This window comes from Chionomys nivalis, chromosome 15 (assembly GCF_950005125.1).
Source record: "Chionomys nivalis chromosome 15, mChiNiv1.1, whole genome shotgun sequence".
Lineage (NCBI taxonomy): Eukaryota > Metazoa > Chordata > Mammalia > Rodentia > Cricetidae > Chionomys > Chionomys nivalis.
Genome location: NC_080100.1, coordinates 38000576 through 38016090, shown reverse-complemented (window position 1 = coordinate 38016090; position 15515 = coordinate 38000576). Strand labels below are relative to the sequence as shown.

The 15515-nt window shown below is 40.3% G+C and overlaps 1 protein-coding gene across 2 annotated transcripts in view; it reads left to right on the top strand.

The window, feature by feature from the left end:
- Positions 1 to 13534, top strand: part of Elovl7 (ELOVL fatty acid elongase 7) — a 73003-nt gene extending 59469 nt beyond the window's left edge. For both annotated transcript variants that reach the window (XM_057790183.1, XM_057790184.1), the window contains 3 exons: positions 1893 to 1998; positions 7266 to 7402; positions 10929 to 13534. In XM_057790183.1, coding sequence (XP_057646166.1) covers positions 1893 to 1998; positions 7266 to 7402; positions 10929 to 11138 — 453 coding nt within the window. In that variant the 3' untranslated portion in view covers positions 11139 to 13534. The remainder of the gene's footprint in view (positions 1 to 1892; positions 1999 to 7265; positions 7403 to 10928) is intronic.
- Positions 13535 to 15515: the final 1981 nt, after the last annotated feature.

Here is a 15515-nt window from a genome sequence, read left to right as displayed (position 1 = left end):
AGGTCACAAAGCAAAGAGCAGCGACTCTGTTACGCTACACCAAAGCATAGTGTCCACCATGCTCTGTAAGACACATAAGCAGCACAGTTCATAAATTCATAGCAAAATGTGATATTATCCGTGAGGTGACAGTAATTTGAGGAAAACAAATGATATCTCTAGCTGCTGGGCCCTAGTTCTCCCTTCTTTGGGTCCTAGTGAGGGTCAGCTCTGGACCCTGAGCCATTGGGCCCAGGGGTTTGTGGACTCTGAAGTGGAAAGCCAGAGCTTTGGTTTCCTGCTAGCACAGGACAGCTATGCCGGCTTTGCTGAGAAGTAAGTCTGGAACACACATCACCACATTGTTGATCAGAAATGTCAACACTTTTCACTCTTAGTTGACTAATCATAAAGTGTTAGGTTGAGGAGGAACTTTGGAGGACTTAAAATCCAGGGCTTCTCGAATTTTAGCATGCATTAAAATCGCCTAGAGAGAAGCCTGCCCTCAGGAGGCTGAGGCAGGACCACAAGTTGGAGGCCAGCCTGGGCTACACAGCCCTGTCCTATCTTTAAAAACGAAAGAAGAGGAAAGGAAAAAAAAGAGGAAAAACAAAACCAAAACCCATGGAGGACTTGTGAAACACAAATGACGCTTGAACTTCCTAGTGCCTCTGATTCAGTAGGTCCTGGGTGGAGCTCGGCAATTCCCTTTTCTGACTGTTTCTCAGCTGATCTTTGAGAAGCTGCTTGCCATAGACACATGGTTCAACATTCAGGTGCCTTAGCATTACATGCGTTAGGAACAAAACCAAGCACCCAGGCCCCATCTCTTGAGATCTGATGTCCTGTGGGCATGGAGTACACATGGGTATTTTAAAATTATTTTTTCATATTGTAACTTGCAGCCACATTTGGGATCTATTGATCTAGTTCAGAACCCCCACTCAGGGGGGAATAAAAAACCTAAGAAGTTGAGCTGCTTACCCAGAGACATACTGGAAGTTTATGACCCCTATGTTGTGCACCGGGCTGTGCTCTTTCATGTGCATAAGCAAATGCGTTTGGCTTTATTGACTCTACTTTGCATATTCTCAGCTGCAACTTCCATGAGGAAATTGTTTCCGCCTTGAGGCCGTCCAAGTTTTCCTGACACAGTAATGCTTTGTGTTATGCCCTGAATTTGAAAGTCTAACTTTACTCTGGTGCTGTGAACTTTTCTGTTAGCGCATTCTTTGAACACCCAGCGCCCCTGCCCTGCTCTCCTGTAGCAAGCCTCCACTGGACACGCGCAATCTCAATGGTCTCGTTGTTGCTGTTCTTATTCTTCCTATGGAGCTTTGCTGTCTTGCCCACAATATTTTTCAGATTAACACTTCAAGATTTTCAAGATTTTCACCATTTGTTTTCTTTGGTAATATATTCTTTTTGTTTGTTTGTTTCTTTGTTTTCAAGTCCGCTCTCAGTTTGCCTAACCTCTTATGGTTGGATATGTAGGAGAGCGATTAGAATGAAATAATCTCAGCCCTAGGAACTACGGCTGAACTTCTGGCTGTCATGTAGGTCAAAACTTAGTAAGACTTATTTATTTATTTATTTTTAATCAATAGTGTTTTTTTTTTTTTTCCAGTAGGTTCTGGCCAGAGTTTTCACTGTATATGTTTGATTTTCAAATCTGTACAAATTTTCTCACTTTCTTATTGGTCCTCTCATTGACTATGTATCATACCTGACCTCATGCATGTTGGTTCGCCTTTGAGCAGCACCCCGGAGAACCAGCTACCCCCGCCAGCACCCTGCAAAGCAATCCATAGGCAGCCAATTGTAAAATTGTTTACTATTTACCAATACTTTTGTAACGCTCAATAACTTATTGCTTAGTTTTTATGAACTTGATTTTCTTTAAACTATTTCAGATCTTTTTTGTTCTGCGTAAGAAAAACAACCAAGTGACTTTCCTTCATGTCTTCCATCATACAATCATGCCGTGGACCTGGTGGTTTGGAGTCAAATTTGCTGCAGGTAGAAAAGGGAAAGCTGGGATCATGTGATTTATGGGTTGACATTTCGGTGTGCTACAAACACAAATTCTGTTCTTAAATGAAATTTATAAGAATTTAAAAAAAAATCAAAGCGCCAGTTTGGTTAAACTTCTGACTTTGAAATTATTGCCTGAAGCACACGTGTAGGACTCTTAATTAGTCCCCACCCTAAGTCTTCAGACATGAAGACTTTTGACTAAGACCTTCTATGCGGTCTTTGGTTTTGTTTAGTTTTTTGTTGTTGTTGTTGTTTCCCTTTAGAGTCCTATGACATGTTTTTTAAGGAAATCGGTAATGAATAAAAAGATAAAATATCGAAAGTTTTGGATTGATTGATATCTACTTAAATAATATTCCGAGTTTGTTCATAGAAATTCAGAATAGTATCTCCAGTTCTATGTTTTCTTTGCCTTCAAATTCCTGACACCCAACGTACTCTTTTGTGGTCTGTTTTGTCTTGCTATAAGATTACTAGAGGCTAGTGAAGAAAAGAGGTCTGCTTTGCTTGCCGGTTTTGGATACTGAAAGTTTAAGATCGGGCAGAATTATCTGTTTGGGAAGGTCTGGCAGTGTAATATAGCCTATGGCATCCACGCAGAACTGGCAAGGGGAAGAGCGAGAGGAGGCAGGGAGTGAACATAGAGGATGAGAACAGAGAGGCGTAACAAGAGAAAAGCAAGAGACGTGGGGACATCCTGACCTATAATCTGTAGGGTTTGACCTAATCGCCTCTCACTAGGCTCCATCTCTTAAGGGCCCCACTACCTGTCAGTCCAGTTGCATTGGAGACAAAGTTTTTGGCACATGAACACTTGTAAGATATGGCAGACAACACCGCTACAACTTCAAAGATGAGCCAGATCGCAATTGCTCAGTTCCCCAAAGCAGTCTGTCACAGGACACATTTTGGTTTTAGGTTTATTTATTTATTTATTTTTAGGACAGAGGTAGTTTAAACCAAAAGCTTGAGCCTAAGTGTCTGATTCATTTTGGTTTTCTATGCCTGAACACCTAGAAATGGAAAAAGTAAGCAGTAAGTTTATTCTTTCATAAAGTTTGAAATAAACAACGTCTCCAAGCATGTATTTCTAGGTTAGCAAACTGCTGAAAGAATTATTCATCCTATTTTTTTTTTACCTCAAGACGTCACAGATACCCATAATTTTAAACCTTTATTATTTAAGTCATCTGAAAGTTTCTTATTTTTGCTTTCTCTCAAATGCACATTGAGCCCCTCAGGTCTCTTAAGTGAGATGCACTAACGTCTTACTTACATTTATGAAAAACTGGAAAATTCTTCAACAACACCCCCTAGGGTAGCTATGATTTCAATACCCAGTCCTAGGGGGCTTACGATATCTTGTGTGTTTAAAGGCAGGCAAAGAAAATGATACAGAGAAGTATCTGTGCAAACTTCCCCATTAACCTCGTGACTGCTAATGATTTAAGATACTAATAGAGGTGGTCTCACTCCCTTTAGTTTATTTCTGTCTCTTCGTAACACCAGGATATAGCTGGACTTCCGTATCTGTGGACTCTGCATCCCTATATTCACCCAGCCAGAGAGTAAAACCAAGGAAGAGAAATTGCTCCTGTACTAAACCATGTGCCAATATTTTCTTGCCGTTATTCTCTAAGCAATACGGTACAGAAGTGCTCCCACTGCATGCACGTGGTTTCCTATTATAAAGTCTGTGGGCGCATGTGCACAGGTTCTGTGCATTCAATCCACCGTTTTTTGTAAGGAGCTTTGAATTTCCACAGACTTGGCAATCCCCGGAGAATTTTGAAACCTCCGTCTTATGGGCCTCAAGGAACTCTATATACTACATCACAACTCTGAAAAAGGAGTGGGAGAAAAAAAAGTCAGAAGGCAGTGCTCCCAAACACACACAGGTGCTTTGAAGACACCAAAGCCATGATGTTCCCCTCAGCTTCTTTATCCTTTATCCTGTGTTCTCCCTTTTTCCCGTTTTGAATATCTACTAATTCCACTCTAGGAAACATACATTTATTTTATTTAAAGAATGGAATCGAGTGGTTTCCATATTTTTGACTCTGTTGATGGTCTAACTTCCATTTCAAAACAAGTAATACTTTCAAGAAATGCAGATTCAAGCAAGGGGTTGAAAATGTCCCATGTCTATGGACTTCAAGCACTTTGTCATAGTGTCTTGCCTCATCACCTTAATTCCTATCTCCTTTAAAGAGTGGTCCAGGTAAAAAGAGAATGTCTTGTGTCTCTAGTGTGCTCTGTGAGCTGGTGATCCGGCTTAGTGTTAGGTGTGGGGTTCTTGTCTACACGCCTACATCTTTTGCCCTGCCTTTCCAATAGCGGGCCCAGCAGCAGAATTTGTTTCCAGAAGTGTGGTTTGACCAGGACTGTGTTTCTAGGACAAGTCTGTCTGTTTAAACTAATCTTTGCAGATACTGGAACACAGACAATCTCTGTTTAGTCTTTGACTTCTTATTGCCTCTGTACTCTCTTTTGGGATAATAGCAACCCAAATTTCCCTTATAGTAGGAGGAAAATATTTTCATGGCAGGTTTTTCTATTAACTATGTAAATACCCCCTTTGGAAAATGTAGAGAATTATTCTAATTACTCAGGCGGTTCTTTTATTTTCTCCAAACCAAAAGAGGTAATATTTGAGGCAACTACTTGTAACTCATTCAGAGATGCTTGCTTTTCGGGCCCATTCTTGTAAAGAAAGCGATGCTTCACTTGAAAACCCTTCTGAGGAGAAAAGTAAAAAGCATTACTAATTAAAATGTGATTGTTTTATTAACAAACTTACTACAATAATATGTCAGAAAGCAATCATTAGAGAAAGTAAGTAAGTTGAATTTCATTTGGCAGCTTATTTTGCTCAGAACTCTTCTTTGATTTAACCCTCTTAACTAATCCCTAATCCATGCTAGTCCCTGTACAAGATCCTCAGCTTAGTGAATTTAAATCAGTGGTTCTCAGCCTTCTTAATGCTGCAACCTTTTAGTACAGTTCCTCATGTTGTAGTGGAATTATTTTTATAAATAATTCATAATATTTTATTGCTGCCTCATAACTGCAATTTTGCTACTGCTATGAATCATAATGTAAATATCTGATACTCAGGGAAGTCTTAGGTGACCCCTGTGAAGGGGGTTTAGATGCTCAGGGGTTGCGACCCACAGGTCAAGAACTACTGATTTAAATGGTAAAGGTAACAAGGAGAAAGTGATGTCTTTGTGAGGAAGAGCTCGACACAAGCCCTTCTGAAAACTGAGCTGTACTTCCTGTCTGTGTTCTTGCTGGGCACAAATGAACATGTGCAATCTTCCTTTGACCTCCCAGGAATCAGCCTGACTCCTGAGCTACTACAGGAATAGGCAGCTACTCTTTTTGTTAGTTACCCTGAAAGGGTGTGTCCCCTCCCTTATAATTTATTCAGGTTTCTTTTGGGGTAGAAAGATTAATCCAAATGTAAATAATAAAAGATGAGAGAATAGTAACATGCTTCATTGATAGTGTTGCTTTTGAAATTTGTGATAATTAAGAAATTTACTGCAATTTGATTAAAGTCTACGAAGTACACAGCAGCATGACGCTTTAGATGAATATGACCTAATTATTTAAAGTGTGTTCTTTAATGGGAATACTTTAGCAATAATAGTATCTAGAAACATTCAGAATTACTGCAACTATGAATAATTATTTTAAAATAATGGCTCTGTTGGCAAAGTTGCTTGCCTCTAAGGCCAAGCCTGATGACCCGGGTTTTATTCTCAGAGCCCACATGGTAGAAGGAGAGAACCAATGGCCACGAGCTGTCCTCTGACCTCCACCTGTGTGCTGGAACATGCATGCACATATATAACTCTCCACACAAATGAGTGTACATAAAGTAATTCATGTTATTGCTATAATGCCTTTTCCACAGACAATTCAAAGTGACTATGAGTTAGTAGTTCTACCATAATTAGTTGCAAGTTTTAGGTTATTTCTGGAACTGAAGACTTCCAGAATTGAAGAAATGGGTTATTTTGTAGAAAAACTTAAATTCCAGGTCAACTTTATCATGCATAATGCAGACTTATCTAGGTTGAACATCTTAAGAAAAAAACCCTAGGGAGCAACTTTGGGGCTTTTCTTCCTTCACCATCAATGAAGCACCCTGCTGTCCCTTCCGCCAAAGACAGTTGAAGACAACCGGAATGCTTCTTTTCTTACGTTCTTGTGTCCTTTGCTTCTCTTCCTAATTAAAGATGGTGAAATTAAAAGAGAAAAACATAATCAAATGGAAGCAGTCTCACTAAAAGGATGGCTTAATTGTCAATAACTATTTATTTTGAAATCACAATAATTGATTATAGCAGTTCTGGCATAGCTTACTAATGACTTCCAGTGGTTTCCTGACAGAATGTTCGTGATGCTAAAAATATCTAATGCACAGTATTGAGAGTGTGGAGGAGAAACCTGATTCCACACAATGATTATGTCTGTAGCATTACTCATGAGAGCCCAAATTAGAGGCAACCCAAATGGCTTCCAATAGGAGACCTGATAAATATTGATGCATTTATATGCATAATGCTGAAGAAAGGCAAAATATTGGTGTATACACCAACATGCAAGAAACTCAAAGCCATTGTGTTGTATGAAAGGAGGCGGGAATAGAAGAGTCCGCTCTGTGTGGTTCTCTCTATGTGAAATGTACTAGCAGGCAAAATTAATAGTTGATGATAGAAATTGGATAATGGTCACCTTAGAGGGATGCATTCATGAAACAGCACAAAGAGGCCTTGATGGTGTTGAGTATTCTGTGTCTTGATTTTTGTGGTGGTTATGAGAATAAGTAGGTTGTACATGTATGAAACATCTTAATTTGTACGTTTAAGATTAACATAACTTTTTCACCTTATAAATGTTAACCTTCCCTAAAAATACATTTCAATTCTTATTAAGAAATGTAGCATTTTTAAGATATTAGCCTAATTTGTTCAAAGTAAACTCAAATCGTAGGAGCATCTTAAGACTAAAACATAACATAGAGCAACACGCTCGTTGGTTTTGTAAGATTTCTGTTGCATTTGACTAAATGTTTTCCTGAACTCCTAGTCTGATGGCTGCTTCACAGAATTGCTATTTTTGATGTATTTTTCTTCTTCCGCCTAAACTTAGAGAAAGGATGACACTGACATCTTAGGACAAATGTGTCTGATTTTAAGGACCCAGGAGCTGTTTTAAAATAACCTCTTCTCTCTCAGGTGGTCTGGGAACATTCCATGCCTTCTTAAACACAGCCGTGCATGTGGTCATGTATTCCTACTACGGACTGTGTGCCATGGGGCCGGCCTACCAGAAGTATTTATGGTGGAAAAAGCATCTGACATCTTTACAGCTTGTGAGTACTGGTTTTCTTTACCTATGAAACCATAGCACAGTCCCGTGTGAGGTAGGAGTTTAGATGAATCCAGAATGGTCTGAAGAAATAGGTTGCTTGTTCTCTGTGGGATATACTTCACTGTTGTGACTCAGTCAGGAGCTCTGACAGCTAAAAATAAAGCAGGTTTGTTATCTCGGAGTCTCAAATGATTACATCAGCATCTTCATCCTTATAATGGTCTGAGATACAGCCACAAAAAACATGTTTATAATCAAAATAATGTCAAAGCTATGTGACCATAAATAAGAATAATTCTAATGTGTGAGTAAGGAATTCCATATTCTGAATCGACATTGAAGGACTGTAATGTAGAAGGAAGGGTGGGCATAACTGTGTGCTTGCCTATCTAGTCCTGACTGGTCAGTTTGTCTTTCTTCTCCTGAGACAAGAGCACTGTGAGGATTGCAGGTGTGAAGGAATGTAAGACACGTGGGTTATATAGGCTGGACGGTGCCCGCAAGTCAACAGTGCTTCAGAGAGTAAGGCATTGTGTTTAGACCAAATAATTCCTCATAAGAATTCGTTCTAAGAAGTCTTTGTTTTTTACTGCTGAGTAGTACTCTAATATGAATATATTCCATACTTTCTTCATCCATTCTTCCTTTGAAGGGCATCTACGTTGTTTCCAGGTTCTGGCTATTACAAACAATGCTGCTATGAACATAGTTGAGCATAGTTGAGAGCCCAAATTAGAGGCAACCCAAATGGCTTATACTTTTGTTGTATAATGGGGCATCTCTTGGGTATATTCCCAAGAGTGGTATTGCTGGGTCCAGGGGTAGGTTGATCCCCAATTTCCTGAGAAACCGCCACACTGCTTTCTAAAGTGGTTGCACAAGTTTTCATTCCCACCACCAATGGATGAGTGTACCCCTTACTCCACATCCTCTCCAGCAGAGGCTATCATTGGTGTTTTTGATTTTAGCCATTCTGACAGGTGTAAGATGGTATCTTAAAGTTGTCTTGATTTGCATTTCCCTGATCGCTAAGGAAGTTGAGCATGACCTTAAGTGTCTTTTGGCCATTTGAACTTCTTCTGTTGAGAATTCTCTGTTTAGCTCAGTGCCCCATTTTATAATTGGGTTGATTAGTTTTTTATAGTCTAGTTTCTTGAGTTCTTTATATATTTTGGAGATCAGACCTTTGTCAGTTGCGGGGTTGGTGAAGATCTTCTCCCAGTCAGTGGGTTGCCTTTCTGTCTTAGTGACAGTGTTCTTTGCTTTACAGAAGCTTCTCAGTTTCAGGAGGTATCATTTATTTAATGTTGCCCTTAATGTCTGTGCTGCTGGGGTTATACTTAGGAAGTGGTCTCCTGTGCCCATGTGTTGTAGAGTACTTCCCACTTTCTCTTCTATCAGGTTCAGTGTGTTCGGACTGAGGCATAGTTAGCCTGCTGGGGACTTTCTATTAAAGTCCTACACTTGCAAAGTGAAATTAGATGCAGCCCTCTAAGGGGTTCTCAGGTGAGAGACTAGGGCTTCAGCCTCCGACAATCCTCCACAAAGATCAGAGGAGCTCTTTCCACTTAGCTGTGGTATCTGAAGTTGGCAATGATCTCAATGGCCAACCAGGAGGAAGCAACGAAACAAATATTGTCATTCATACCTTTGTTTTATACTTACTTTGGAAGACTGTGAGGTCCTGGTAGTTATTCTCCATGGCTGCTTTCCTTTGAAGTGCTTTTCTCATTGGTCAGTAATATGTGATCACACTGTTTGCAGATTCTCTGCACATATATGTGGAATTAAAATACCTAACTAGAAAGGCAGGGGGAAAAATAAACTGGACTGAGATATAACTTAGTATAGGAGAGTTTGCTTAGCTTCTACAAGCTGCTTAGCTACAAACCATAAAAATAAAAAATAAATTAATTAATAAGTAAAATTCTGTCTCCCTAGGGTGATCGTTATATTTTTTTGTTTTCATTCAACTTTCTACCTTATGCATATGTATATATTAATACCTTTTAAAGATTTCGTACTTACTACATTCATGATCTTATATTAGGTTTTTTTATCTAACAAATGTGACACATTTTAAATAAAGCTAGCCAGACACGCTTGTGCACACCTGCAGCCCCAGCCCTTGGGAGGTGGAGGGAGGAAAATCAGAAGTTCAAGGTCAGGTCATGCTCTGCTACCTAACAAGACTGAAGCCAGCCTGTACTTTGTTTCTGAAAAACATAAAAATTTCAGTAAAGTGGAAAGATTTGTACATAGAAATAAAGGCTAGACATCTGTGTGTCACTTTTCTGAAGCACACACCAGTGTGAGGACTCTGTCCCACCTTTCCAAGGTTTCACTATTCTCTTGTCAAATGAGCGGCCCCATTGGACAGGGAAGCCATGGAAGTCCACAAGGCTGCTGCAGAAGGTTGATGGTCCCAATAAAGTTATATTGCAAGAAACAACGTGAGAAACTTAATCCCTGTTCATCAGCTCATAGGCGCTATTTCTTTAGAGACATTTACTTTTCTAAAACTTTCCTGGAACATAACTGACCTTTACTCAGGAATAAAGGTACCAAGTGGAGGGGAGGACAGCAAGATGACTCAGTGGGTAACGGTGTTTTCCACCAACCCCAATGACCTGAGTATGATCCTAGAGATCCACACAGTGGAAGGAGAGAGCTAACCTCTGGCCTGCACAGGCATGCCATGGCTCCTGTATGTCCCCTCTCTACAAGACAAACATCAAGGACACCCAAGAACATCTGGACATTAGCATCGAAAGCCTCCTTTATGACTATGCAGATTCTCGCAGCCCACAGAGTCTGGGAGTCTCCCTGGGGCCAGACGGTGTGTCCCGTTCTCCTTACTCCTTCTTGGCAGATAGGACTTCTTCCTCTCCTTGGAGGGGAAGTCTCACTATGTTACCCAGCTGATTTCAAATTCAGGAGCTTAAGCGATTCTCCTACCTCAGTCTTCCAGGTAGCTGAGATGACAACTGTGTTTTACCATGCCTAACTCCTTCCGAGGACAGTTTGGATCTATGGTGGTCAAGGACACATGGCGGCTATAAAGACTCTGGCAATAAGGTTGCTTTGGCTCCATCAAAGCTAGAAAAGCTCTGATTTGGATGTTAGTGTCTTCTAAAACTTAAAATACTTCATCTCTGGGAAGACAGAATGTTGGAAATCAAAATTACCCTGAAAAAGTAAGCCATGGTGTAGTGATCCCAGCACACAAACGATTAAACAAATAACGACCTTATTAGATACCCAAAAAGGATGCATGTTCCCACACAGCACATTCTAGGGAACATTTAAGTAGGATCTGCTGGAGTTGTGCAGTGTTAGCGCTGAATATTGATTCCCAACTCCCATTTAGATTTTGACACCATACCTAACCTAATCTCACTCCTAGAGAGTTCATATTTAAAGACCTAGTGTCCCTCCCAGGAGTAACCTAGGAATGGTTGAAGAACTTGTAACCCCAAGTGGGTTTTTTTCGTAACTAATTTTCTTTTCATTCTCCCATCTTCCAGGTCCAGTTTGTCCTTGTCACCATCCACATAGGCCAGATCTTCTTCATGGAGGATTGCAACTATCAGTACCCAGTTTTTCTGTACGTCATTATGAGTTACGGATGCATCTTCCTGCTACTGTTTCTCCATTTTTGGTACCGTGCTTATACCAAGGGTCAAAGGTTGCCCAAAACTATAAAAAATGGAAATTGCAAAGCGAAGCCTCACTAAGAGACAAGGGCAGCCTGGATCTACAGTTGAGACTGGTATTTTGCCTTCCTTGACAATCAAGAGATACTCACCTATGCAGTGCATTTTGTATATTTTTCAAAACCAAGAGCTTGTATTTTTATGATAAGTTATTTGGGTTTCTGATCTTTGAGAGTCCAAAGCTCCCTGATAAGTCTTCTCAGTGGAAGAGACCTGAGCAGCCAGGAGGTTTCCTAATGCCTTTCACACTAACTGAATGTCTTAGTGCATTTTGCTACCGCGAGAAGAGGAGATGAAGTGATATAGTACTCTTCTAGGAACTCCGGGATGATGAAAAATACTAGCGATTTTGACCACGGACGGAGATCCATAGAGTATGATAGATTCCTCCCGTCTGGTGTGGAGACCTCTGACTGGCTTCTGGCTCTGTCATTCACTCCTTGCATTCAGAAGACATTAAATTCACTCTAGGGCTCAGTTCCCACTCTAAAGTGCTAACACAGGGGAAGCCCAAGTGGCTTTCTGATATTCTCATTCTAAATTGTTAGTGATAGTTGGAATGGATCCTCTGAGTGATTGCCACCAGCCTGCTGGGAAGACTCCCTGACAAGCGGCGCATAAGCCGTTGAAGGCCGTGGCGCTCCAGTTTCTGAGCCGATGCCTTTGACGCTAAGGTGAAGGTCATGGTTGTGCTGCAAACGAGATGACTTGTGTCAACAGGTTAATGAACACCTTTGCTAACGATGAGCTTACCATTGACTCTGTGTAGGCCTGACACGAGGGGTGTGTCCATGAAAAAAATCGCTGTGGAATTCAGTGGGGGAAAGTCATAAACGGTTGTAGTATAACGCCGCTCTCAGATACGTCATGTCTAAAAGAATTGTCTTGCCTAACTATATATTAGCTAGATATTTAAATGTTCATGTGATTAGCTTACCTTGGATGCCTTTAGATCACAAATTAATTTTCGAATATCTACAATGCAAAGTGGCTTATGGAGCAACTGGAGGTGGGTGGTGGAGAATCTGAGGCCGGATGTGGTTACATTAACAAGGGCTGTTAGATTTTGGGGGACAGAGAGACTGCATTATGGTTACTATGAAACACATTTAGTATTGTGCATACACCGCATGAAGAAATGTTTTCCAGAATAAGGAATTAGCGAGGATTTTCTTTTCTTCAGACTGTAAACCATATTGTGAAGGGCTGAAATTTTTGCGGTAAATGGGTATTTTTCCCCCCCTTTAAAAATGTTCCTTCCTAGAATTTTCTTGTTCTTGTTGGAGAACCAGAACCATCCTAGCAATACTTGGGTATTTGTGAAGCTATTGATATTATTTCCTTTTCCCCTTTGAAGGAGTGTTTATGTGTGAACAACCCCACTGTCATACTGAGGGCCTCCGTCTGTGTGCTCAAAGCCCGCATCTTCGCTGACTGTAAACTCTGAGGTTTTGCCTGCTCTCTCCTGATCCATTACTCTGCACCACGCCTTCGTCTCCACATTAACTTAATTTATAAAGTGATTTACCGTTAAGTGGCCTTTAGTGATTCCACTTGCTTGTGACTAGAAGCGGAGGATAATAGGAAGATTTTCATACTTAAAAAAAAGTCACAGACAAGCCTAGCTGACAGGAGCAGCTGCCCTAGTCTGTCACTGTGAAGGTCTCAGGGATCCATGTTTTCCTATTTTGACTCTGTGTGTTGATGGGACAGAATGGTAGATGTAGTTACCTACGCAAGTGATTCCCAAAGACTCAAGTAGTGAAAAGACCCAAAGGAAGCAAAAACAGGAAATAAAACAGGAGACTACCTACTTACTACCTACTACTTACACTACCCCTTCCCTCCTCCCCTTCCTCCAAGTTTTTTAAAATGTCTGGTAATGCCTGTGGACCAAGAGCAACATTGTGACATACCACGTTCTCAAATATGTGAGTGAAAGCAGGGAGGTGGGATGTTGCATGAAAACAGATTACAATTGACAGACAGGTGTAAACATCAGTAGATCAAAATGAATGTCACTGGCTGTAGAACTGGTAGGGCAGCGTTTGATCAGACAGAGCTTCTAATGGGGTTTTACCTACTTTTCAGGACTTTGTTGCCTTTAAACTTGCTTGCCTAGTAAGCAAAATCCAAGCTATTAAGTATAGTTTATAATAAAAGTTCTATGAGTCCTTGAGGACCAACATATATGTTATAAATGCAGATTTTTAAATATCTATGGGATGTTACGATTTTCTGTCTTCATACTCAAGGAGAATCCTAAATTGTGTCTATATACTACATTGTTGCATAATTTGGGAAATGAGATTATATCCCTTGGTTATCTCTTATTTCTGTTAACTTTTTAATGACTGAGGAAGTTGTGAGAATTTGGGTTTGTTCTCTGTGCTTTAATAAAGTTGTGGCATCATGTGTATGTGCATGTGTGTGTGTTTCGTTTTGGAATCTAGCTGCTTGTGTTTGCATGTGTAGGAGATTCCAAGTCTGAGTAGTTGCCAAGTCAAAACACTTGGCACATTCATTATATGCTTGCTATATTCAGAATACTGTGCTGGACGTGAGTGTTCAAAATGCCCGTTGGGGGTCACCTATATTTTACCACACTACAGAGATGAGAACAGGACAGGTACCACAGGAGGAAAAGACCTGCCATTCATAATCACACACACACACACACAAATATTATGAAGGCATTTGGAGGTGAGTTTGTATTATGTAAAATGTATGCAATTCAAAATGGATAGTAGGTTAGTAGACCAGATATCTGCAAATAACAAGGGGCTGGAGAGATGGCTCAGTGGCTAAGAGCACTGGATGTTTTTGCAGAGAACCTGGGTTTAGTTTGCACATGGCAGCTTACAACTGTCTCTAAGTCTAGTTCCAAAGGATCCAACATTCTTTCCTTGCCTCCATAGGGACCAGACAAGCCCACTATGCTCAGACGCACGTAAGCAAGCACACACATAAGAATAAGTAAATAAGAAATTTAGAAAGAATTTTGTCATGCCTACCTGAAATAACAGTTTCTGTGTAATGATCACCTACATCTATTGATGTAGGTGGGTCATCTGTCTATGTGATACTTTCATTGGTTAATAAAGAAACTGTCTTGGCTTTTGATAGGACAGCAGCTTAGATAGGCGAAGTAGACAAAACAGGATTCTGGGAGAAAGAAGCAGAGTCAGGAAGATGCTTCAGGCAGATGCTATAGCTCTCCTCTCCAAGATGGACGCAGGTTAAGATCCTTCCTGGTAAACTACCACCTCTACACAGATTATTAGAAATGGGTCAGGATGTGAGAATTAGCCAGTAAGAGGCTAGAGCTAATGGGCCAAGCAGTGTTTAAAAGAATACAGTTTCCATGTAATTATTTTGGGTAAAGCTAGCTTGTGGCTGGGAGCTGGGAGGCAGGAAGCGGCCTGCAGCTCCGTACTACAGAGTGGCACTCTGCGGGAGCCGGGCAGGAACACAGTCCACCACTCCTTCTACAATCTGTTGACACAGTTGATGAGTGGCTGATGGGAAAGCAGGGAATGGTGACTGAGGCCTGAGCGAAACCACAGATCATCTCAATGCCAATAAAAGTGAGAAGCTGAGGTGTTGACATGACTTTTAGCATCTTATTGTACCATGAGATCTTCCTGTCCCAGTTTGTGTTTTATAGTTGAACCTACATGTTCATTTCTAAATCAGCTACAATAATAATAGTAATGATTAATAATAATAATAATAATAATAATAATAATAATAATAATAAATAATCCTGTGGATAGAGGAAGCTGTTAAAAGGCACTAAGCTGCTTCATTCAGTCAGATAAAAGGTATTAAAGCATAGGGATTTCATAAGACAAGTGGCCCTACTTATTCACCAAAAATAACCTTTAAAGAAAGAAAGTCAGAAAAAAAAAAAAGGAAGGACTAGGAATTTCACTGGCAGAGGACCTGCATAGCCTGCCCCAGCCTTCATCCCCAGCACCACTAAAAAAAAAATTAAAATGAAGATACGGAAGGGAGTTCTAGACAACTAAGAAAGACCTAAATTTTAGCAATTCAATATAGATTTGAACAAACCAATTATAAAAGGATTTTTAAACAACAGTTGTTTAACTGAACATGGCACAGATAATATAAGATGCTATAAAAATTTAATACTGGGTATAATCTCTGTACTGCAGCCAGATTTTAGAAAAAGTTCTTATGAAGCTACATGTACACACTGATGCATGCATGCATGTGTTGTCTATAATCAACCGTTGTATGGTTTTACTTTAAAATATCCTTAGAATAAGAAACGCAAGTATTAGCGTTAGTCTTCTAGGTCAGTGGTTCTCAACCTTCCTAATGCTGTGACCATTTAATACAGTTCCTCATGTTGTGGTGACCCCGACCATAGAA